Source organism: Panthera pardus, unplaced genomic scaffold (assembly GCF_024362965.1).
Source record: "Panthera pardus isolate Hobbes unplaced genomic scaffold, ASM2436296v1 HiC_scaffold_21, whole genome shotgun sequence".
Taxonomy (NCBI): Eukaryota; Metazoa; Chordata; class Mammalia; order Carnivora; family Felidae; genus Panthera; species Panthera pardus.
Genome location: NW_026526777.1, coordinates 62,385,799 through 62,411,465, shown reverse-complemented (window position 1 = coordinate 62,411,465; position 25,667 = coordinate 62,385,799). Strand labels below are relative to the sequence as shown.

The window sequence follows — 25,667 nt, the reverse complement described above, 5'->3', positions numbered from 1 at the left end:
AATTCTCTGGCTTTCTTGGCACCAGTCCTAATGATGCTACCTCTGCACTTAACTAGTCATTCTTTATTTGTTCACTCAAATACCTTTTAAGTGCCTATTGTGTGCTAAGCACTAAGCTAAGAACTGGGTATATAAAGATGTATAAAACATGGTCTTAATCCTCAAGGAACTCACAGAGCTAGTGAAGGAGATGCATATTACCAAATTAGAATATACTATTTTGAGTACTAAGATAAATGGATGTTCAAGGCTCAGCAATTACCCATTGATCAACTGTGTGTGGGGAACTTTACCACAACTTGATGAGTCTTGACTCTACTACACCACCTCATGTTTTGGCACGACCTCTTCTCTGGAGCTCTTGCTGGCCAGTCAAGGCAAGGCTTGAACCCTTCAGTGGAGTCTTGGCAGTCACGTGGAACCCTTGTCGATTCTTCTAAAATTGCTGCTGTGTGGCTTGTGACACTTTGCTTCAATTTCTCTTTCTTCTACCAACTATTGGACTAGATGATGGCATGCAATCTCTCCAGCTTTGGCGCACTTACGATTTCCCTAAAGGGATTTATTTTAGACAATCCCTTCTGCTTCTTCCCATTTTTGACTCATCTGGTCAGTTCCCCCTGTTCTGGTCTGCTCTATATTACCAGTCCAGGGAGGACCCCCATGCTTTGCTGATGTTGAGCTCAGTTAAGCTCCAATCACTTCCATAATGACAAAGATCCAACCACATCAAAACCAGGACTGAATGTTACAAAAGCGCAAAACACCTTTTGCCAACACTCTGTTCCCTACTAGGTAACTGTCCTCTTTTTCTAAGCCTTTAAGCAGGCTCAGGTGTCCTTGAGACACAAGCATACCCATGAATCAAACTCTTGTTTAACGTTAGAGCTATCTGACTTCCTTACAAAGCAATATATACTATCATCACCTCACATCTCCTATTTATTTCTCAAGCACTAGCATGTGATTGTTACCCACCACTCCACTGACATTACCCTCTCCGAGGTCATCAGCTGAAATAATGCCAATCGTGTGTTTACTTTTCTGTTGTCCTATGTGACTTCACTGCCACGTTCTACAAATGTGTCCTCACTACCACTTGTCATCATACCATGTGCATGTGGTTTTCTTTTCAACAACCAGACATGTCTATCTCAATGCTCATTAAATATCTTCACTTGGATGTCCCACAAACATCTAGACTTACACTTGTCCAAAACCAAATGCACTATCCTTTTCTTCAGACTTGTTTTTTCTCTTCTGTATTCTGTCACTATGATTTCTGTAAAGCTTAAAATCCTTCTGTTGGTCCGTTACAAAACCCATTGCGATTTGGCATCTATAAAATTTTCTTGCTTTATCTCCCACCACGTCGTCCTTACTTGCTCACTGGACCCCCCCAGTCTTGAAAAACTACGTCATAGTCTTTCATTATTTAGTGATTTTACTTACCCATGATTTAAGGAAACATAGAAGATCAAAGTTGCCTCTTTGGTCTTGTTTGGTTACATCCCATCTACCCCTTGGTGATTATCTTGAGAATTACATTTTCCTAGAAGTACTATTATACTGAACTGTAGCTTTTTGTTTACATATTTTTCCCCTCCACAGGATTGCAATGTTATTGAAAAGTCCTGGACTTTTCACCTTTGAATTCTCCATGTCCAGCACAGTGTCACATTCTTGGGGTGCCTGGGTGGCTCAGTCGGTTAAGTGTCTGACTCTTGGTTTCAGCTCAGGTCATGATCTCACGGTTTGTGAGTTTGAGCCCCACATTGGGCTTTGTGTTGATGGCACTGAGCCTGCTTGAGATTCTCTCTCTCATTTCTTTGCCCCTTTCCTGCTTGTGCTCTTTCTTAAAATAAATAAATAAACTTAAAAAAATAGAGTTTAATTCTTGTCTGCTTATCTAAAGAAAAACCCAGTGGTCTTACTTTTGCCGGTCAAATACCAGAGGATATTCATATTTTTGCGTCTTCTCTGTGAATTTGTTTTCTTCTTTTATTTCTATGGGATATTCATTAACATCACATGGCAAAATGAAATCATTTGTTGGTGATATTTCAAACATTCTTCGCTGTCCAAAATATCCACAGTAATGACCATTGAGGGCATGCCAGACCCTGAGGAAAGGCAAAAGTAGGGAGAAGAAAGTAACTGGAATTCAGTGAAAGTTATTGTTTATTAGATCATTTATATGGGTTTTTACTGGTCCATCAGAGATTTTAAGCTTGAATCGAGGACTATTCCTGTTAAATACATGGAACCAATCATAGCATAAGCATTTTTATCCATTAGAATTCTAATCAACAACAATTTTGGGAAATGTTGATTTGAATCTGTACTTATGATGGCCATTCATTAAAATCAGAACACAAGGAATGGATATTTCCCAGAATAACACTGTTCATTCATTGTGATCAGAACCTGTGTTGGCTGACAGTATGCTAGTTGAATTAGGCCTTACAGTGTGCTATATCTTAGTTGTCTACCTCTGCATCAGCATCAGTAGGGCTTGTGGGAGGAGTTTCCTAAGGATGCTTTTATTATTAACAAAATCCTCTCAACCTCCATCCATAACTCCTACTGTTCTGGAAAAACCATACTATTTTTCACAACTGAGTTATGAAATAAGGTGACAAAAGAAGTGTTTTTTTTTTTTTTTATCCATATGCATAGTTTTACCATCAGGTCACTCTGTGAGATCCCTCTAAGCAGCCCACTTGATTTAAAGTCCTATAGAATATCCTTAGCAGGAGTGTGTGCCCTGCATCTTAAGGAAAGATAAAACAGTATGTGGAAGATCTTGCTTTTATATCTTGACTTCAACCTCAGAGTAACAAATGATGGAAGCAGTCATCATGGCCCATGAGGAGGACACACTAAATGAGGTAAGAGTAAATTCCGCCAAGTTCAAGTGGTTTCCCAGGTCACGGGGGCGGGCATTGAGGAGAGGACAGAGGAGAGGTATCTAGCCAGGACTCCTCACACCTAATAGCATCCTAAGAATGTAACATGAGCATTTTACATCCCTTACATATTCTAATTCTCCTACACTGCCTTGCCAGAGCCTTCACCAAAGTGAAATGGACCAGTCCTTCCAGCACAGAAGTTAGAGGGTAAGGACTACCTTTAGGACAACTCCAAACTCACTCTATTCTAGGTCAGGACTGAAGCAGCTTCTGATCTTGTTTTGTGACATTTCCTGCTGCATGTGGAATTCTTCCAGATGACTGATCCCACCTCTCAGCCTGATTTCCTGGGTCTTAGATAAGTATCTTAGCCCTGTCTATCCTCTGTCTAAGAGCTAAGTCTTTATTACACTTTTTCCTATTATAATATCACAATCTTTTTGAAAACAAAGATTTAGAATGTTAAAATTCCCTACCCCTTTGGAAAGTGGCAGCCAGTGTTTGCAAAAGGACATAGCTTAGTTATAAAGGGAAGTGTATCTGAGATAGTTATTCATAGAGCTACTTTTTCTGAATTGAGTATCTAGGGAGATCTCCACTTGAAGGAATCATATAAAAGAAATTTCTGAGCAGGGAATGCTCATAACAACAGAAGTGTGTGCACATGTGACATGTGGTGCACGTGCACACGTGCGTTTGTGTGTGCGTGCCTGTGTGTATTACAATCCCCAATTAGCACTTCTGCTGACAGGTAGCTGAAAATAAACTGGAACAGAGACCCAAGGGACAGAGTTGTGAAAAACATCTGTAATAATGAAATGACATGTTTTTAATTTTTCCTATAAATAAAATAACACATTCCCTTTCTGGCGGAGGAAGAGCTCTGTTTAACCCCAGTTAGGACCTTGCCCCCTTCCAGACTCACCTTTCACTCAACATTTCTAATAATTTACTTTCACCCTTCCATATTTAAAGTATTTTCCTCTTTTAGTGCCTCCTTTCTCTCTCTTTTTTCTTTTTTTTTCTTAAGTGCCTCCTCTCTTAATGAATGGTACCATCGTTCACTGAGTGGTATATGGCAGGAAGTAGGCTTGACATCCACTGCTTACCTTCCCTTTCAGTTACAGTTTATGTCTCCTGGAATTTATCTCCTGGACAGTTCTCAGATCCAGACTATCTGCTTCCAGCACTGTTGCCACTGCCCTAGTCCAGGCACCTGCACTCAGCATAGACTTCCAACTGGTCTCTTTGCTCCCACCTTGCTGCTCTGAAATCCATTCCCTACACGTTATTTTTTTAAAAAATGTAAATCAGATTATGTTAGTCCTTCACTTAAAATCCTTTGGAGGCTATTTCCTTCAAGGTGAAGATTCAAACCAGCCCCAGGCTCACACAGGGTCTTTTACCCAATGTAAAATATTCCTTCCTTTTTGCCTTCACTATGTTTAAACTCTCCAGCACACTTTGAAACCTCTCTACCACTCTCGATCTTACCTGACTTTATTCTCCCAAGAGGATAATTCATTACCATGATTTTGACACATTTTAATATGCAGCAATTTGTCTCAAGAAATGTCATGGCATTTCCTTTCTTTTTGTATGTGTGTATGTGTGTATGTGTGTATGTGTGTGTGTGTGTGTGTTCAGTATTGGTGTATGTATCCTTAGCATTATCCAGGCAATTAGAAATAAGTAGGCTTTGCAGAATCAATCACAGTGTCCATGAAAACATTAGCTTGCTTTCACTTTTCTCAGTGTTGAGTTGCACTTTGCTATGACTTTCTTTATGCCTTCTGATCCTGTGTCTCCTGTGGCTATTCCTGGGCTTGGGTCTATCTCTCTGAGATAATCATCTTGCTTCATTCTTTGAAATGAGTACACAAAAAACACTTTTATTGAAGTATTTGTCATACTCTGACATGGATGAGCAGGGCATCTTGTCTCCTTGGACATGGAAAACAATTCTAAGCCAGTGGCCATCTTTCCAAAGCCCTTTCTGCGTGCCACATTTTGTTTGTTTGTTTATGTATTTATTTTAATTATCCAATCAAGATTGTATTTGGGGTATAAACTTAAACTGTAGCTTAAAATTTTTACTTCTCGTGCTCAAAACCCTAAATTCACAATATGAAGGTCCATACCTTACTGAGCCATCAACGGAGGCAGTAAGTACCACTTGTTTGTCTTCTACATAGATTACTTGAACAATTTCTAAAGAATGAGCACGCCAGGCAAGCCGCTGCTTCAGTTTCTAGAAAGCAACAATAAAGCATATTCTGTAGCATAAGTATGTGCTGATCATAATCCAATCTCAAGCAAAACCAGTAACCACGAATGAGCCAAGCTTCCAAGTGAATGGGTGTGGACATCTGTGCAAGTCGAAACCCCTCTCCCTGTGAGCTCTTTTTCCTTGCTCAGGTACCCTAACTCCATTTTTAGGTGTTTGTTCATCTCATGTATTCCTGGGAGAAGAAAGACCTTATGTCTTTAGCAATTTCTCATTTAAGTGAGGATGAACATTTAGTTGAGGATTACAAGATGAGTAGACAAAAGAAAAGCCTTAGGAGAAAGGCTGTGGGATAGGCAGAGGCAGAGTGGAATCAGGGGCAGGAGGAAGCAGAGCTGAAAGGTGAGGACCGAAGGGGAAGTTGGCAAAACTTCCGTGTTTTCAAATTTTATCCAGAGATAGCCCTGGTGATTTTGTTCTCTTTTTTTGGTGGTGGTGGTGGTGGTGATGGAGGTAGTAGGGTTATATACGATATCACAAGGAATCAACAATTAGAATGGGCCTGGCTCATTCTCTTTGATAGACCTCAGAGGTCTCAATTCAAGATGTGGCTTATCCTCAAGTCTAGAGCCTTTAAACAGGCCTGAACTGTGTGAACTAGAGTTGTCCACTGGAAAGCTGACTCTGTAGCAACATCTCCTTAGAGCACATTCTGTCTCTATCACTGATGAACTCACACCAAGCACTACTTCTTCTGGGGTCATCTACCTAGAATGTATGTGTAGCCAGAATTCTGGCAGCTTGGAGTTTTCTTATGAGTCTCCTATTCATTTAGACTTGAACAAAGTTCAGACACAATTCCTCCTAAATTTATTGACCTTCTGACCCAATCCCCTCTAGTTGTTCTTAGACAACCAGGGTGAAATCTGCATTCTCTTACTTCTTATTGTCTCATAGTTATTCAATAATAGCTTGTTATCCAAGGGTTCTTTCTCTGCTTTGGGATTGGATTCACTTAGGCAAGTGTTTCTCTACTATGGGCCATATCTATAGTAAGAAAGACATTTTACAGATGTCAACAGATACAATATCTGCACGTGCATACCGGACACATTTCAGATTCTTAACCTTACTATGTGCAATGCACACTGATATCATCTATTCTATTCTATTGCATTTCATTCCCCTTTTAAATTAAAATACTGGTCACCACTCATTACACTGGTTTTATAACCCACTAGTGGGTTATAACCTGTATTTAGGAAAACATTGCTCTAAGACTTTTTTTTTTTGTAGACAAATGTATATTATCATATGTATGATTTCTCTTCCTGTGGACAGGTTTTGACTATCCTATCTCTTAGAATATCTATATTATATAGAGCATCTTTTTAATAGTGATGTTGCAAGAGAAGCAGATTAACATCTGATGTATGCACTGACATATTAGGTGTTTATTGTAACTAGTTGTAATCTATAACTGAACCTGATTTAATTCATGATATATATTAATCTGTGTAATAATGAGGCATCTTATAATGGGATTCTGTTGTATATAGGTAGCCATGTACAAAGTGGAAAAAATACATTGCCAAAATACAGAAAAAGGTTGAAATGACATTGAATATGGAGTAATTTCAAATAAGTTATTAAAATAAATCTTTGCTTTTGTAAATTGGTGAAAATGCTTTAAAATAAATTCCACTGATAGTTTAATTCAATATTATTTTATAACTTTGTTTTTAAGATTTTCTCTAAATTTTATAAGGTCTTGTATCCCAGTTTATAGAAAGTTCATTTGCAAAACTGTAAGCTTTTTGGGTCATACTTTTGTGCCTTAAAATTAATAACAATATATGATAATCATCAAAATTAAGGGGGAACAGATAACTTTCCACTTATATATGGTTCAAGCATGTCATTTGTTTTTGTTCTGCTCACAACATGACTTGATTTCAGACCATTTATACCTGTTGATAAGTGAAACTTTGTGCTTCACAAGTTGTTTGAACGTTGTTTTCTATCTGATAGCAGTGAGTGTTATATATGGAAAAAACACTAGACTTGAGGACAAGAAGCCTGGCTCTAGTCCTGACTAAGTCATTAACTGTCTACATGGAGTTAAGGCAAGACAGTCTCTGATTTCCCCTCTGCAAAGTGGAGATAATCATAGGAAAAATAAACATCTGAACATTAGAAAACCATCATTGGTTCTTGGAAACAAAAAGAAAATTCTATGGATCAACTGAAATAAGGTTTGAAACAGTACCATTCTGTGACACTCTGCAAGGAATCCAATCTTAATCTATGTAACCATAGGAAAATAATAGTAAAAGAAATACTATTTATTTACGTTTTAGATTTAAAATATGACCTTAAAGAGAAATAAGTCTATGGTAAAATAGTGCTTCCTTGCTGTAACTTTTAATTAGTCAAGTTGAGTCTTTATAATAGATGTAGGCATATTTGTTTATCCACATTGACACAAAAAGTTCATATTCAGGTGGTTTTAAATAAGGATGGTGACATTTACATTGCGTTCACTCTAAAAAGAGCATAAAATATGTTTGAATCACAAGGAAGATTTAGACTAGATGTGAGGAAGAGTTTCTTTTTTTAAAATTCAAGTATAGTTGGCATGTAACGTTATGTTAGTTTCAAGTGGACAACATACTGTACATTACTCAGTGCTCACCCTGATAGCATGATAACATGTTATTGCAGTGTTATTGACTATATTCCCTATGCTGTATTTTTCATCCCCAATGGTTGGGCACTAGATTAGGCCTGTAAGGAAAAGTTATAGCATCTCTTTCTGTTTTTTTTTTTAAATGTTTATTTATTTATTTATTTATTTATTTATTTTTCTTTTTTTTCTTCAATATATGAAGTTTATTGTCAAATTGGTTTCCATATAACATCCCAAAAGGTGCCCTACTCAACACCCATCGCCCACCCTCCCCTCCCTCCCACCCCCCATCAACCCTCAGTTTTTTCTCAGTTTTTAAAAGTCTCTTAATAGCATCTCTTTCTGTAAAGTTATGTCAGATATATAAACTGACTGTGGAGGACTAGATGATTTGTGAACTTTTTTAAGCTCTGGGTTTCTACATAGATTCTCTCAAATAAATCAAAACATGAAGATGATGTAATGTGGCCAGTGGCTAGATCACTCACTCACTCACTCATTCTTTCTTTTCACCAGTAAACCATTATTATTTGGTATGTAGCTTGTTTCTTTTTTCTTTTTTTTATTTCAAGTATAATTAACATAGACTGTTATGTTAGTTTCAGGTGTACCATATAATGATTCAACAACTCTATACATTTCTCAGTGCCCATCAAGATAAAATACTGTTAAGATTCAATAGTATTATATATGACTCCAGAGTAGGAAGTCTTGGCTTGCATTTCTATCTTTTGTGGTATCTAGCACAGAAAAATGGTCAGTTTCTGGTTCATGAATTAAACTAAAACTAAAGTTCCTACCTTTTCATTGTGAGGTGGATCCAGGAAGGAACTAATGCTGCAAAGGATAACATGTCCTTCTGTAGAAAATGTAAGCATTGGAATCTTTAGTTAGATATCCTTTTTGTCTAAGCAAATACTATCCAGCCCGCCAAATTAATTTGACTTAGGCATTTATAATGGTAAATAAAATAGAATCTGAAAAACCAGAAATGAAAGAAAAAAAATTATATCACTTATACATAGGAATTCTGATTTATGGCAACCTCATTGTGACTTACTGTTGCCATGTATGCTCAAAGTCAAATTTCCTCTAGATGTCCGGGTAGATGAAATAGAAATGAAAACAACACTACCAAATGGAATCCAAACCATTAGAGAGATAATCATCCTACAATCCACATGATAGTTACAAAACTAGATTTAAAAAAAAGCAACAGGGTGCCTGAGTGGCTCAGTTGGCTAAATATCTGACTTTGACTCAGGTCATGATCTCACAGTTTGTGAGTTCAAGCCCCACATCGGGCTCTGTGCTGAATCTGGATCAGAACCTGGAGCCTGCTTTGGATTCTGTGTCTCACTCTCTCTCTGCCCCTCCCCCGCACATGTCTGTCTGTCTGTCTGTCTCAAAAAATAAATAAACATTAAAAAATTATTTAAAAAAAGCAAAAAGGACTACATCTAGGCATATTCAAACTGCAGAAAGAAAAAAAATCTTGAAAGAAACCAGAGGGGGGAATATCTTATCTATAAAAGAACAATATAAGAATTACATCTAACCTCTCAGAAACCATGAAAGTTAGCAGAGAATGGAATGAAATATTTAAGTGTTGAGAGAAAAACCATCAACCTAGCATTATGTCCCTTGTGAAGTGCTTAGGAGTCCCTTCAAAAGTGAAGGAGAAAGGTGACTTTCCCAGACAAACAAAACCGGAGACAATTTGTTGCTAGTAAACTTGCCTTGCACGAAGTAGTAAAAGAAGTTCTTAAGAGAGAAGGAAAATGATATAGGTAAGAAATTAAGATTTATATAAAGAAAAGAAGAGCATAAGAGAAGGAATAAATGAAGATAAAGTAAAAGCAATTTATTAAAGCAATAATAGCAACAATGTATTTGACAATTGTAACTTATAGGTACTTGAGCTGAATGACAGTAGTGACACAAGGAAGAAATTAGGAATATTTTGTTATTATAAGGTACTCATATTACCAGGGAGGTGGTGTAGACTTGTTTGACACGAATTAGTTGTAAATGTATATTGCAAACTCTAGGGAAACCATTCAAAAAATTTTAAAAAGATACATAATTGATATGCTAAGAGAAAGTAGAATAATATGAAAGGTCACTTAAAACCACAAAAGGCAGAAAAAGAGTGAAAGACAAAAATAAGAACAAAAACGAGGAATAAATAGAACACGATAAGAAATATGGTAGATCTATATCAAAAATCACTTTAGATGTCAGCAGTCTAAGTAAACCACTTAAAAGACTGAGATTGTCAGAATGGATTAAAAAACAACACCCAATTATATGTTGCTTACAAGAAATCCACTTTATATATAAGGATACATGTAGACTAAAAGTAAAGGGATAGAGAACGACTTACCATGTTAATGCGAATCAAAAGAAAGGAAGAGCATCTATGTTTCAGAGAAGACTTCAGAGTAAGAAAAATTATTAGGGATAAAGAAAGACATTACATAATGATAAAGGGGCAATTCTCCAAGAAGACATAACTATCCTTAACATGTATGTGCCGGGGCACCTGGGTGGCTCAGTCAGTTAAGCATCGGACGTTGGTTCAGGTCATGATCTCGCGGTTGGTAAGTTTGAACCCTGCATCGGGCTCTGTGCTGGCAGCTCAGAGCCTGGAGCCTGCTTTGGATTCTGTGTCTCCCTCTCTTTCTGCCCCTCCCCCCCACTCTCTCTCTCAAAAATAAACATTAAAAATTAAAAGAAAAACATGTATGTGCCTAACATCACAGTATCAAGATATGCAGCTGAAAACTGATAGAATTGCAAGGAGAAATAGATAATACACTGTTATAGTTGGAAACTTCACACCCATCTATCAGAAATGGACAGACCCAGGGGGCAGAAAATCAGTAAGGACATAGTTGAACTTAATCACACCATCATTCAACTAGATATAATTGATATCTATAGACTACTGCATCCAAACACAGCAAAACCCATATTAATCTCAAGCTATCATTCACCAAGATAGACCAAATTCTGGGCAATAAATTATATCTTAACCAATTTGAAATAAGAGAAATCATATAGTGTATGTCCCCAGACTACAATGGAATGAAATTGGAAATCAATAAGAGAAAGGGAGCTGGAAAATCCCAAAATAATTAGAGATGAGACAACATACTTCTAAATAATAGATCATAGAAAAAAATCTCAAGAGAAAGTTTTAAATATTTTGAACTAAATAAAAATGAAAATATGACATCAAAATTAGAGGGAAGCAGCAAAAACAGTGCTCACAGGGCAATTTACGTGCAAATATTAGAAACAAAAGGAAGATCTATAATCTAAACTTCTCTTTTAGAATGAGATAAAAAAAAAAATTCACCAAAGTAAGCAGAATAAATGAAGTAAAAATCAGAACGGAAATCAATGAAACTAAAAATAGGAACTCAATAGAAAAAAATCAACAAAACCAAAAGCTGGTTCTTTAAAAAGATCAACAAAATTGATAAACTTCTATCTGGGCTAACTCAGAAAAAAAGATCTCATGGGAATTAAAAGGATACAAACGAATACTATGAATTCCATGCCCACAAATTTAATAACCTGGATAAAATGGACTGATTCCTTGAAAGACACAATCTGTCAAAACTCACCCAAGAAGAAACAGATAATATGAATAGGCTTATATTATTTTTTAAAAATGTTTATTTATTTATTTATGGATGGGGTAGGGAGTCAGAGGGAGAGGGTCAGAGAACTCCAAGCAAATTTCATGCTGTCAGTGTGGTGCCCAATATAGGCCCATGAACCGGACTGTGAGATCATGATCTCAGCTGAAATCAAGAGTAGGACGCTCAACTGACTGAGCCACCCAGGTACCCCAGGTCTATATTATTAAGGAAATTAATTAATAATCTTCCCAAACAGAAACCACTGTGTCAAAATGAGTTTAATGGTGAATTCTATCCACATTTAAGTAAGAAATCTTACCAATTATGTACAAACTCTTCCAGAATATAAAAGTAAAAGGGAATACTTTCTAACTTGTTCAATGAGGCCAGCACACCCTAATACCAAACCCAAAGGTATTATGAGAAAACTATAAACCAATAGCTGTTATGAATATAGATGCAAAAATCCCCATCAAAATATAAGCATATTAAAAGAATTATACACAATGGTCAGCATTTGAAGATCATTTCATGTAATCCATCCTATCAACAGGCTAAAGAAGAAAAAAATCACATGATCACAATAGATGCAGAAAAAGCAGTTGACAAAATTCAATACCCATTCATGATAAAAACTCTCAATTTGGAAATGCACGTTACACTTTTCCCACCAAATTCTAAAAGCCAAAAAACCCAGATCAAAACAACTCTAAGCGTAACATGCAAAACTATAAAACTGGAAGAAAATCTAAACCTTGGGTTTGGCAATGACTTTTTAAAAACAACATCAAAGGCACAATCTGTGAAAGAAACCATTGGTAAACTGTACTTCATTAAAATTGAAAATTTTGTACAATCTCCGGAAGACTGAAATAATTGATGGTACAAACTGATTCATAGACTAAGTTTTGAAATGAGAACAATGTTCTTTCAAGAAAAGATGTAAAACTTAAATATTATTACTTTTTGTTTAACATTTATTTATTTTTGAGATACAGAGAGAGAGCACAAGCAGGGGAGGGAGGTGAGAGAAGGAGATACAGAATCTGAAGCAGGCTGCAGGCTCCTAGCTGTCAGCACAGAGCCCAACACAGGGCTCAAACCCACAAGATCATGACCTGAGCCTAAGTCAGAGGCTCAACCTACTGAGCCACCAGGTGCCCCTAAAATTTAAATATGAATGTAATAGCAGTACCCGAATGCAAATATCAAGGTTACAGTAGCAAATGATAAGTGAAGGGGTGGGTGTAGAAGAAAAGCAAGAGTAAAGTGGGCTAAGCTTTTGTTTAACTGAAAAGATGCTGTTTCAGTCTAAATTCTAACAAACTGGTTAGTTTTGTCTGTTTTTGGAAAAACTTAAAAGTGAACACTACTAAAACTTAAAAATGTTTTTACACTAGGAATGCTCATTCACACACTCACATAATCTTTTAAAGTAGATGAAAAGAAAGATAATTCATGATTAGTTAAAAAGATGAAAGAAAGGAAATAAAGCATTAGAAAAAAGAATTTTGTTACATCAAAGAAGAAAAACCAACTGTATGAGTTCTAACCATCAATACAAAATCCCCTAATGAGAGCAAAGAATCCCTCTCCTTCCTAATTAATGCTGTTACTCCCTTTATGAGATAAATACAACATAACCTATTCAAGATGGAAAATGAAAACTTTACATTCTTCCCAATATGTAAGGTAAGAGAACAGGTAGTTCTGTACCCCATTAAAAAAATTTTTTTTCAATGTTTATTTATTTTTCAAAGACAGAGACAGCATCAGCACGGAAGGGGCAGAGAGAGGGAGACACAGAACCCAAAGCAGGCTCCAGGCTCTGAGCCATCAGCACAGAGCCTGACGTGGGGCTCGAACTCATGAATGGTGAGATCATGACCTGAGCCAATGTCGGACGCTTAACTGTGTACCCCATTTAAAGATGGGGAAAAAAAGATTGTCTCACTCTAAGTAAAGACCTCAGAATGGAATAGGTTCTATTCATTGCTCTATTCATTCATTATTCTATTTATTCAGCAAGCTATTCATAACACTCTCTCCTGCTTCAGCATCCTTCTTTTTCTTTCTTTTGTCTCAACAAATGTCATGTATTTTCCTACCTCCATCTTTATGTCATGTGGTTATGGAGCAACCTGTAGACGACTACCTAAGCATGACTTACCCACATTTCCAGTCAGAAGTATCCTGGTACATGGATCAGTATACAGCGATGTCAGAGAAATGGCAGAATGTTTTGTGAAAGGCAGCATATCTTTCAGTAGCTTTCCCTGAATAAAGTATAATAAATTCTATAAAATATTAATCTCAGAGTTGGATTTCTCTATAAATAATCCATCTAAAAAGTTATCTCTACTACTGCAACATGCTTCTCTTCTTTGTAATAAAAACAATTTGAAACTATCTGAAGGGACTTATTTCCTTGAAATTAAATATTCATAAAGCTGTAACAACTATTAAGAGCATCTAAACTCTGATTATTACAGACCACTTCTATTCTTGGGGGTTGTTTCTTGCACTTCCATGACCCTTTCCATGAACTTCCTCAGACCTCTTTTCCAGGTACGTATTCCCCTTCTAAACAAACATTCTTTTCAGGTTTAAGTGTATCTCACTTGTTTAAGTGTATCTCAACCAATAATATTGTACTTACGTTTTCAGACATATCTATTTTGAAAATTGGTGCAAGATAAAGAGATTGTAGGAGATTCAAATTCAGCAGATTATTTTTCAGTGCTTAGGATAAGTCAGCACCAGGAAGGATTTTCCACAAGCACTGCCTCACTTAGACAATAAACATCCCTGCTTCAGAAGAGAGATTTAATTTTTTTTTTAATTTTAATTTTATTTTTGAGACACAGAGAGACAGAGTATGAGCAGGGGAGGGGCAGAGAGAGAGAGAGAGAGAGAATCTGAAGCAGGCTCCAGGCTCTGAGCTGTCAGCACTGAGCCCTACGAGGGGCTCAAACTTGCCAACTGCGAGATCATGACCTGAGCCAAAGTCGGATGCTCAACCGACTGAGCCACCCAGGCACCCCAGAACAGAGAATTTGATAGGGCACCTGGGTGGCTCAGTTGGTTAAGCATCTGACTCTTGATTTTGGTCCAAGTCATGATATCATGGTTCCTGGGATCCAGCCCTACATGGGGCTCTGCACTGACAGCATAGAGCCTGCTTGGGATTCTTTCTCTCTCCCTCTCTCGGCCCCTCCCCTGCTTGTGCTCCCCCCACTCATCAAAATAAATAAATAAATAAACATTAAAAAAAAGAAGAGAGAATTTGAGTCTGCTAATCATTTCCTGAGATTTATTTGGGTATAATCTTTCTTCTGTCACTCTTATTTCTCTATCAGAAAAAAAAAAAAAAAAAAAAAGGCATTGCTCCAATACCAAGATACTCTCAGGAAAAGTTGTTAATGCTAGTTTGTATTTTTGGGGCGCCTGGGTGGTGACCAACTCTTGATTTCAGCTCAGGTCATAATCTCACAGTCGTGAGATCGAGCCCCACGTCAGGCTCAGTGCTGGATGTGAGCCTGCTTAGGATTCTCTCTCTCTCCCCCTACCTCCTCCCCCTCCCCCACTTGCTCTGTCTCTCTCTCTCTCTCTAAAATGAAATTTAAAAATTGTTTCAAAAAGTTTGTATTTTCAAACCAAGATTTTCCCACTTACACGCTAAGATCTATTGACAGACCTGGACGTTTTACCCAGCAGACGCCTGCGCTATTCTGTGTCACTGGGTCTCACTATCTGCCATACAAAATGGTGGCTCTTTTCTCACTTGCCTCTCTAGTGGCTTCTTGCCTCTCTACTGATTTCGTTGTTATCAGCACCTTCCATCAAGATCCTTCCTTCCATCATTTCTGTCTTCCTAGTTTTAAACTCTGCCACCCTCCGCTCCAAGTCATTTAAAATCTTCTGGGAAATAAAAGCTATTTTTTCATTGTAAAATACTTAAGGACACTCAGTACAATGTAATAACTTCTTCCAATAGTTTAGATAACTAAAAATTTATACATACTCAATATTTGAGTGTTCTTATATTCTTTTACTGTAATATTCTTTTACTGTAATTAATATCCTCTAATGTTATTTAAATATCCAATGAAATAGTTAGCGGCATGTACTCATAGCTCAATTTAAAGAAAAGAAAGATTTGAAATAGTTAACTTAGGAGTTTTGATCATTTGACCCGAGTTACAGAACGGTCCTATTGTAATGTTTGAGTCGCACTTTCAGTGAGAAGGCTGAGGAACCACAATTTGTTATAAGGTTGAAAAATACTAGAATTGGATGTTCTCTGGAACCTTAGAAGGCTAGGATTCATTCCACAATACTTTTATCTTTCTCATTCTCTGCTGTTCCAGGTAAACAATGGGTCCCATCACCTCCATAGTCCACAAACGAAGATGTCCATCCTCATGAGCACTGACAATGATAGGGGGTTGAGCTTCTATTAAATTGGTGCCTCCAGGATGTTTTTTGTCCACTGGATGTTGCTCTCCCATTGTGACATCAGTTTGTTCACCTACAGGAAAGTTAACGAGCTACCATGGGTGTTTGCAATACTTGGAATTACAAATTTTATAGAACATAAAAGAGGAGCCAGGTAGGAAAATAGTAAGACAACACATTCTTTTCCCTAGAATATTTTTTTCAACCTCAGATAACTTCACTCAGGGCAGAGAACAAAAAAAGCATTAACAAATAGAATCCTAGATCACTGGGGGGAAGAAATTATTTTTCATCTTATTACAAAAGCCTCCACGTTGTATATAATAGCTAAAACTAGATATATACCCAGTGTAAGTCTTACACATCCCAAATGGCTTATGAATCTAGTGTAAGTTTTAGGAAAATGGACTCAAGACTAAGAAGCTCAGTAATGCATTGGATTTTTAAAAATCTAGAATTAGTATTTAAAACAGCATCATCATAATGGAAATTCTGCCTCTTAGACTACTGAATCTTATACCACCTCCTTAACATTTAGCCACAGAAAGGATATAATGTATATTCATAAGACTGTTCTAGAACCCGAACTCCCGTAACAAGAAATTGTTACAAGAAAGAGAGGTGATCTCATACTTACGTTTAACCTCAGTGTCATGTATGCTCTGTTTGCTTCCCTGAATTAGGGGAGAAAAAGAAAGCATTTCCGTGACATTGTAAGGAAATGAGATGTACTGGATGAGTTAGATTCTTCAGGTGCATTTACATTTTTTTTTAATTTTTAAACATTTGAGTATAGTTGACACACAATGTTACATCGTTCCATTAGTTTTAGGTGTACAACACAGCAATTGGGTAGGTCTTTAAGTTATGCCATGCTCACCACAAGTGTAGCTACCATCTGTCCCCATACAATGCTGTTACTGTACCGACTATATTCTCTATGCTCTATCTATATCTTTTTTCTTGGGATTTATTCACCCCATAACTGGAAGCCTGTAACTCCCCCTCCGCTGCACCTATTTTGCCCATCCCTCATCCTCTCCCCCTGGCAACCATCAGTTTGTTCTCTGTTAATTTTACATTTCTCAGCATTATTTTTTAAGTTTTTATTTTATTTTATTTTATTATTTCAGAGAGAGAGAGAGAGAGAAGGAGAGAGAGTGGGGGAGAGGGGCAGAGAGAAAGAGAGAGAATCTTAAGCAGGCTGCATGCTAAGTGCAGAGCCCAATGTGGGGCTTGATTCCACAACTCAGGGGTCATGACCTGAGCCAAAATCAAGAGTCTGACACTCAACTGACTGAGCTATCCCAAGCACCCCTGAAGTTGTTTTTGAATTAATTATTTTAAAAAGTATATTGCAGAGATTGTCATGTTCATAAATATGGTATCTGTAACACAACATTCTAGTGGCTTAGGGAGGGCATAACAATGAGAGCAATTATGTGTGTAATGCATGCCATGTTCTTGGTGTACATGATCTCCAATTCTATTAGCAACCATGTGAATTAGACTTTATTTGATAAAGAAACAAAACTCAGAGATTAGGTGATGTCTCTAAAGCTAATCAGAGCACCTGATTGAAGTACAAGTCTGTCTGACTCTTACATCCTTGTGAGTTTATTCTTTTCATCATGCTAGTCATTTTAAAATAATTTTTCCAGAGAAAAGTTTCCTTTAAAACAAAATCCTACTAGAGGGGAGCCTGGGTGGCTCAGTTCGTTAAGCATCCAACTTCGGGTCAGGTCATGATCTCATGGTTCATGAATTCGAGCCCATCAGGTCAGGCTCTGCTGACAGCTCAGAACCTGGAGTCTGCTTTGGATTCTCTGTCTCCCTGTCTCTCTGCCCCTCCCCAACTCTCTCTCTCTCTCTCAAAAAATAAATAAACATAAAAACTGTTCAAACAAAATAAAACAAAATCCTACTAGAGATGTAATGTGCCAAATCTATGGACTGAGAACAGAGTTTGAAAACCACAGTATTACTCTGTGTGTCGTCTCTTCCCTGTGTAATGTATGTAATACTTTTTAGCAAAAGAGGTTGTCTAAAATTGATTTATTATTTCAGAAATGTAAAGATAGCATATGTAATGTATTTTATTTATATGTATGGTTTATTTTCAGATATGAAAACCTTGAAAATACAAAACAAAACAGATTTTACACATGCATGTACACACAGTTTTTCCACCTTGACCTTCTCTCAAAAGAGCATCTCAAGTGGGGCCAATCACTATTTCTAAACCAACATTGGATATAACAGGAAGACATACTCTTTCTATTTGTTGCTTACCTTGCTACTCTGTGGACCTTTACTAGAATCACATTGTGATGAGGAGCACACAGAATCCTGACTTGATCTCCTACAGGAAGAGGGAAAAGCCCAAGGAAGGAAAGTTAAGATATTCTATCCTACACAAAGTGTGCTCTTCTCTGCTTTAATTTCAGTAGGTTACTTCTCTCATCATCTATGGATACTGAGCCACTCAAGAAACAAATCATACTTTCTATCTTGGGTTACAAATGTTCATCTGTCTGGTTTTGGTAGATGCTGTTGGGGAGCCTCAGTAATTAAGATTTAATGTTGGCTGGGTCTGGGAAATAAAAATATGCCCTGTACCACTGCTCAGGGCTAGATGTATTCCCAGGAGCTGACACTGAAATGGCAGGAGCAGGGTTGGGGGGTGGGCCCCTGAAAAGCCTGGCTAACCCCTGCTCTGCTCTGCAATCCCCAGTTCTAGCCTGGTTGTCTCGGCCGTGCTCTGCTGGAATGAACTGGAAAGTGACTTAGGTTCCAGTGAGGGCACTGATATGGAACAAGTCTTCAAAATAGTCTCAGTTAAGACAATTTCAAGTCAAGGTGTAGGGAAGGTGGTACATTGTTGTTCACTGCTGGGTGACTCAAAACCAACATGGAAGCCTTTGCTTTCTCATTTCCTTTCCCATTACATGTTGCCTGAAAATCAGAACTCTGAAGCGCATCTAGACAGAAAAAATAGTTTTTCTTAAATATTTAGAAAACAATATCCTTCCCCCTCAGAAATGAATGGAGATGGCTCCATTTTAGCAGATGTCATATGAAACCTTCTGCTATAGGTTTAAATTTGCCCTGCAAGTCCTTCCTTATTCTGGCCACAAGTGTGGTCAAGTGGGCATTTTCTACCTCTTCTACTAGTGTAGAGATCGCTGTGAGGCTGACATGGTAAGGGAAATGAGAACCCCACACAGCAAATCAGATCCCAGAGGACCACCTACCTACAAAAGATAGTAGCAGGGAAGAAAGCTTAAGCCAAGTAGCATACCCAATTTATGTCTTCTCTCAATTGTACCTTCCTTAGTGCTGGGATAAGGAGAACTCTTTTTACATCACCCGCATAAGTCCCAGACAGTATTTCTTCATCAGTAAGTACTGAGTTACCTTGCACATTCAGGGGGTCGAAAGAGGAACAGTATGTCATTGATTCTAAAGCGTTTGGGATCCAAATCAGGGTCCACTTTGAAGCAATTTTCAGGTCTGTACCTGGGAGTGAAGCATACATTTACATGATAAACATTTACAAGTTAGGCAACTTGCATTACTTATACATCCCATGAAGAGCTAATCAATTCCTGCAATGCTGGTGTCACTGAACATGAAGAGAAAACCTAGAGGGGTAGAGTTGGAACCTATCTCCCTTAATAAAGCCCTGTGTAACCACATGACCAACTCAGTGTTTAAAAGTCTTTTAATCCAATTAGCAGGTCTAGCCTTCTACTAATACGTCAAAGTGGACTTACATATAACCTCCTGGAAGTTTCAGAAAGTTTGAAGAATAGAATTCTACTCTGAGTAAGTGGAGTGGCAAATTTCCAGTTTGGGCCCCCCAAAAAGCATGAGACTTTGAACAGGAAGAGAAAGGCCAGGTCTCCTGACTGGTGAAGGGATCTTAGGCAAATTTGAGCAGAGGTAGAGACGGCTTCCACCATGAATATGGAAACCGCTTGCAACTTTAGAGCCTTTTGAAAGCTGGACCCAAGTTACATTAGACAGTTCTGTACTAAATTGTATGTTTTGCAAAATACTAAAGTGATTCTAAGTCACTTACTTGTGTATAATCATCTTCTCATGGGAAGGGAACATGATGTATGGCTCACCATACCGTTACTTTCCTCTGACTGAGTGCTGGATTCACATGCATCGCTTTGCAAAATACTAGCACTTCAACAAGGAGCATCTCCTCCTTCAAGTTGGGAATAGTCTCAGGAGAGCTTCCCTCCTGATGCTGTGGAAGCAGGACTACAGTCTCTCTGCTTTCCTTTTGTAGTGAGTCATGCACAAGCTGACACAGCATGAGAACTGCTTTAATAAGAGGCTGAAGAACCACACAGTGCATATTGATATGGGTATCAAGTGACAAGTCTACAGTCATGAGAAAGCCCAAGGGCAAGTGTTGAAAGGAAGGAACAGGAGGGTGACAGGAATTCGAGGGCAGGACCCAAGAGAACACTGGCTGAGGTACAGAGGGAGAAGTCAATGAACGGTTCAAAGGAGAACAAATCCAGGATCCAAACAAGAGAGGACTATGTCCCGTCAAACGTTGGTTAAAGGTAAAGGCTCAGAGTTACACTGGAAAGGGGCCTGGGGTCCAGATGGACCAGGAGTGTTTAAGGCACTGTGAATAGAGAAGCAGAGGTTTCTTCTGTTTTCCTTTTTCCTCTTGTCCTTTCTAATGCTCTTCCTCCTCTTTCCTTCCTCTGAATGCTTAGATAGACTTGATGTTATTTTTATCCATTCACTAAGGTTCTTGACCACCTTGCACCTCAAAGTACAACACTGCAAGTTCCCTTGATACAGGATGTTTACACGGCCCTTGCTTATGGCCCAATTACAGAACTGGGGAGAGTTTGTTATTTACAACCTATCCGTAGCAAATAATCCAATGTTACATTACTTTCTTTACAGACAAAGGTAAGAGTATTTAGAAATGGATAGGGAATGGGTAAAGCTTTTGGCTATGGTGCAGGGCATATCTGATTGGTTGAGATCTATTTATTTAATTGCATATGCCACCCCCGTGTTAGCATTGACCTATAATGCACTGCACACATTGCAGTGGTGAATAAAAAGAAAACCCATGTAGAATGCTACTCACCATTTGAGGTGACTAAGCAGATGGTGGTATCACTGGGAATACAGGAAAAGGAGATGCATGGGAATGGGGAAGACTGGGACACAGTTTTGGTCTTTCAGGGTGTTGCTGGTGACCCAGATGGTCATCGCCAGATATGTGTGTTTAAAGCTTTAGGGAGATTAGCGTTTAAAACATATATTTTAGGGGTGCCTGGGTGGCTCAGTCGGTTAAGTGTCCAACTTCAGCTCAGGTCATGATCTTGTGGTTTTATGGGTTCAAGCCCCACATCAAGTTCTGTGCTGACAGATCGGAGCCTGGAGCCTGCTTCGGATTCTGTGTCTCCCTCTCTCTGCCCCTCCCCCGCTCACACTCTGTCTCTCTCTGTCTTCTCTCAAAAATAAATAAACATTACAAAAATTTAAAATATATACATATTTTAACTTTTTATGTAGGTTATAAATTAGGACAGGATCACACATGAAAGTATGTACTAGAGGGAGAAGAGTGAAAGTCAAGGGACTTGGGAATATGAATACTTAAGTTTCCTTTTATTATTATTATTATTTCCTTTTATTATTCCTATTATTACTCTGGGATTTGGACATACAGAACAAATCTCATGAATGTAACTTCCAGAAAAGCCTCTCTTGAGAGCATCACCGCTGTTATACCACTGATTTATTGTTTTTAAAAACATGTTGAATGTGGGGCACCCGGGTGGCTCAGTTGATGAAGTGCCCGACTTTGGCTTAGGTCATGATCTCACAGTTCATGAGTTTGAGCACTGCATCGGGCTCAGTGCTGAAGGCTCAGAGTCTGTATCTTGCTTCAGATTATGTGCCCCCCTCTTTCTCTGTCTCCCCCCCCAAAAAATAAAGAAACATTAAAAATTTTAAAAAAATAAAAAAGTATTGAATGTTATTTTGGCTCTTTTGCAGTACAGCTTTTATATTGTTTAAAGATGCAACTTACACTTCTTTGACAGTAGAGTTTACAAAATTCCATAAAATAATCACACCATTTAAGGTTCCAGCAACTATCAAATTATATCCTTCTACTTGCAATAAATCAATGCAGTTCACTTCCATACTGATGGCAGGATTCTGAAGAAGGAAGCAAAAAGACTTATGGACCATCATGAACACAGTATCTAACCACAGCAGAAATGCTATGTGTACAGTTTGTTATTCTACCATTAAAACAAAATGTCTCATTATGATTTTTTTTAAATTTAGAGCATGAAATTTAGTAAAATAGATTTAATTTTGCATTAAAGTTTTTTTTTTGTTTGTTTTAACTAGTTGAACTCATTAAAACAACAAAATATACTCCTCAACTACTGGCTCCTTCTTCCCAGACTTGACTTATTCTTCCCTGGCATACCAACCATTAGATTCCCTTGCCTTCCTTCTCTTTCCTTCAATCTTCTTAAAAATATTCTATATTGGCTGATCCTCCCTACGACTTTCCCTTCACTCACTGTTTGGCTTCTGCTCCATACTTCTCTATGAAAACTTTTTCTATTTATCACTAAGCACTCTCTATTGCCAGTGCTATTTGGCACTCTTCAATTGTTGCTTCAACTATTTGTTGGACACCTGCTGTTAGGTTCCTGAAATACAAAGTCAAACAGAATGTCTGTGACCTGGACAAAACTTATCATATCATGAAAGTATTAAGATAAAGCCCTGTACAATTTAAAAGTGCTGTATTGGAGGCATGTATAAGACTTTCTAGGAACATAGAAGAGTGACATCTAAATAAAGTAGAGGTCTATTATACAGATGGCCAACAGGCACAGGAAAAGATGCTCAACATCACTCATCATCAGGGACATGCAAACCAAAACCATAATGAGATATTGCTCCACACCAGTTAGAATGGCTAAAATCAAAATGACAAGAAACAAATAAATGTTGGTGATGATGTGGAGAAAAAGGGATCCTCATGCCCTATTGATGGGAATATAAAGTGGAGCAGCCACTTTGGAAAATAGTATGGAGGTTCCTCAAAAAATTAAAAATTGAAATACCATATGGTCCAATAATTCCACTACTGGGTATTTACCCCTCACACCAAATAAAACCCCTAATTTGAAAAGATATATGTACCTCATATGCTTATGGAAGCATTATTTACAATATCCTAGATATAGAAGCAGCCTAAATATCCATCAATAGACAAATAGATAAGGAGGATGTGGTGTATACATACATATGTGTACCTGTGTGCATGCATGAGTGCTCGTGCACACACACACACACACACACGAATATTACACAGTCATAAAAAAGGATGAAATCTTGCCATTTGCAATGACATGGATGGAGCTAGACAATATAATGCTAAGCTAAATAAGTCAGTCAGAGAAAGACAAATACCATATGATTTCTTATGTGGAATTTAAGAAAATGAACAAGCAAAGGGGGAAAAAGAGAGAGAGAGAGAGAGAGAGAGAGAGAGAGAGACAAACCAATAAACAGACTCTTAACTATAGAGAACACACTGCTGGTCACCAGAGCGGAGGTGGGTGGGTGAATGGGTGAGACAGGTGGTGGAGATTAAGGATTGCACTGGTGATGAGCACTGGGTGATGTATGGAATTGTTGAATCAATGTATTGTACACCTGAAACTAATATAACACTATATGTTAACTATACTCAAATTAAAATTGAAATAGGGGATGAGATCATGCCATCTGAGATACAATGCATGGACCTAGAAGGTATTATGCTAGGTGAAATGAGTCAGACTAAGAAAGACAAATACTATATGATTTCACTCATAAGTGGAATCTAAAAAAAAACAAACAAACTAATAAACAGAAAGCAGAGTTGAACCTACAAATACAAAGAACAAACTGATCGTTGTCAGAAAGGAAGGGGGTGGGACACTGGGCAAAATGGGTGAAGGGGAGTAGAAGATATAGGCTTCCAGTTATGGAATGAGTAAGTCGCAGCATAAGGATACAGTGGATGATATTGTAATAGCAATGTAATGGGACAGTTGTAGCTACATTGTGGTGAAAATAGCATCATGTATAAACCTGTCAAATCATTAAGTTGTGCACCTGAAACTAATGTAACATTGTGTGTCAGCTATACTCAAATTAAAAAAAAAAAAAAGATTATAGGTGTATTATTCTTGTCACTCTCAATTGCTCTCTCCTTCCTAAAACTTCTTACTCTGTTGACATCTTTGACATAAGACTCCTAATTTTGCTTGTGTCTGACAACCCTTCCTTTTCTGTTTCCTACTTGGTACCTCTTACTCTACCAACCTGTTAAATATTAATATGTTGAGGGTTTAGCTCTAGCCCATTGGCTTTTTCTTTTTTCCAACTCCTCTGGGCAATCTCATCATCTATGTTTTAATAATTGTTCCAATTTCAGTGTTCTAATGATCTTTTCAGTCCCCTCCCATAAACTTTGGGGTTACATATTTAATTACTTAGAAAGGTTACAGGTATCTCAACATGCATAATTTCTCACCTCCTTCAAGTATGTTACTTCACTCCATTCTACAACTCACTGGGTAGCACCCCCTCAGTCCATCTTTCAAGTAGGAAGCTCCATGCTGTCCTTGATTCCTTCCTTTCTGTCAGGACCCTCCTCTCCCAACTACATAACATCAATCACTAATTAATGAAGTCCGTGTTCTGCTACATTTGCCACCTAAAGATTGTTTGAAAGCTCTCCTTCCACCATCCTATCATGGCCTTATCTCCTTCACCAAAAACAGTGGCCTATTGCCTGAATCTTCTGCCTGCAATCATGTCCCATTCAAAACTGTCATCAAAGGGTGCCTGGGTGACCCAGTTGGTTAAGTGTCTGACTCTTGATTTCGGCTCAGGTCATAATCTCACAGTTCGTGGGACTGAGCCCTGTGTTGGGCTCTGCGCTGACAGTGTGGAGCCTGCTTGGGATTCTCTCTGTCTCCATCTCTCTCTGCCCCTCCTCCCCAATAAATAAATAAACTTAAAAAAGAAAACCATAAACTGTCATCAAAGCAGCATCAAAGGTGCTACCCACAAATTTGATCATGTCATTTCTCATTTAAAGCCCTTCAATGGCTATTTCTTATACAATATTCAAGTACCTTAACGCCATGAGCATGATCTAGCCCCTACCTATCTATCCATCACCATCTTCTCTCACTCCCCATCTTCTTTCAGCCACACTGAGGTACCTGCAGTTATTCCTCACAAACCATGCAATTTCTTACTTTTGCGACATTTTTCATTTTATCTCGTCCACTTGGCATTCACTTTGTCTTCTCAACTCCTGCTGGAAACTTTTAGATACCCTATCTGGGCCAAGCTACATCTTAGTAATTCTTTCAGACCTATTCAGCAATGGTTTTTAGGAAACTCCCCTGACCTAATCCTCCCAGCTCTCTGCTGTGCTGCCAGAGTGCGGTAGGTATAGGTACCAAACTCCACCAACCTGTTAATCCTGGTGCTGAGAACAATGCATGATACAAAGTGGGTATTCAATAAATAGTCCTTCATAAATGGAAGAGTTTTAGAGAAAGATAATTTCCATGCACAACCCAAGTTTTTTTCCCTAAGTGACTTTTGCAAACTTTCCGTCTATAGAGTAATTTAAAAATGTGTTG

At 38.0% G+C, this 25,667-nt stretch overlaps 1 protein-coding gene across 1 annotated transcript in view; it reads right to left on the bottom strand.

The window, feature by feature from the left end:
• The window catches only part of WDR64 (WD repeat domain 64), a 138,936-nt gene that overhangs the window by 9,981 nt on the left and 103,288 nt on the right, over positions 1–25,667 (bottom strand). Inside the window, exons 16-24 of the mRNA XM_019423099.2 lie at positions 22,022–22,152; positions 19,357–19,458; positions 18,232–18,301; positions 16,577–16,613; positions 15,873–16,012; positions 13,652–13,757; positions 8,629–8,687; positions 5,054–5,163; positions 1,935–2,123 (exon numbers count right to left, since the gene is read on the bottom strand). Coding sequence (XP_019278644.2) covers positions 1,935–2,123; positions 5,054–5,163; positions 8,629–8,687; positions 13,652–13,757; positions 15,873–16,012; positions 16,577–16,613; positions 18,232–18,301; positions 19,357–19,458; positions 22,022–22,152 — 944 coding nt within the window. The remainder of the gene's footprint in view (positions 1–1,934; positions 2,124–5,053; positions 5,164–8,628; positions 8,688–13,651; positions 13,758–15,872; positions 16,013–16,576; positions 16,614–18,231; positions 18,302–19,356; positions 19,459–22,021; positions 22,153–25,667) is intronic.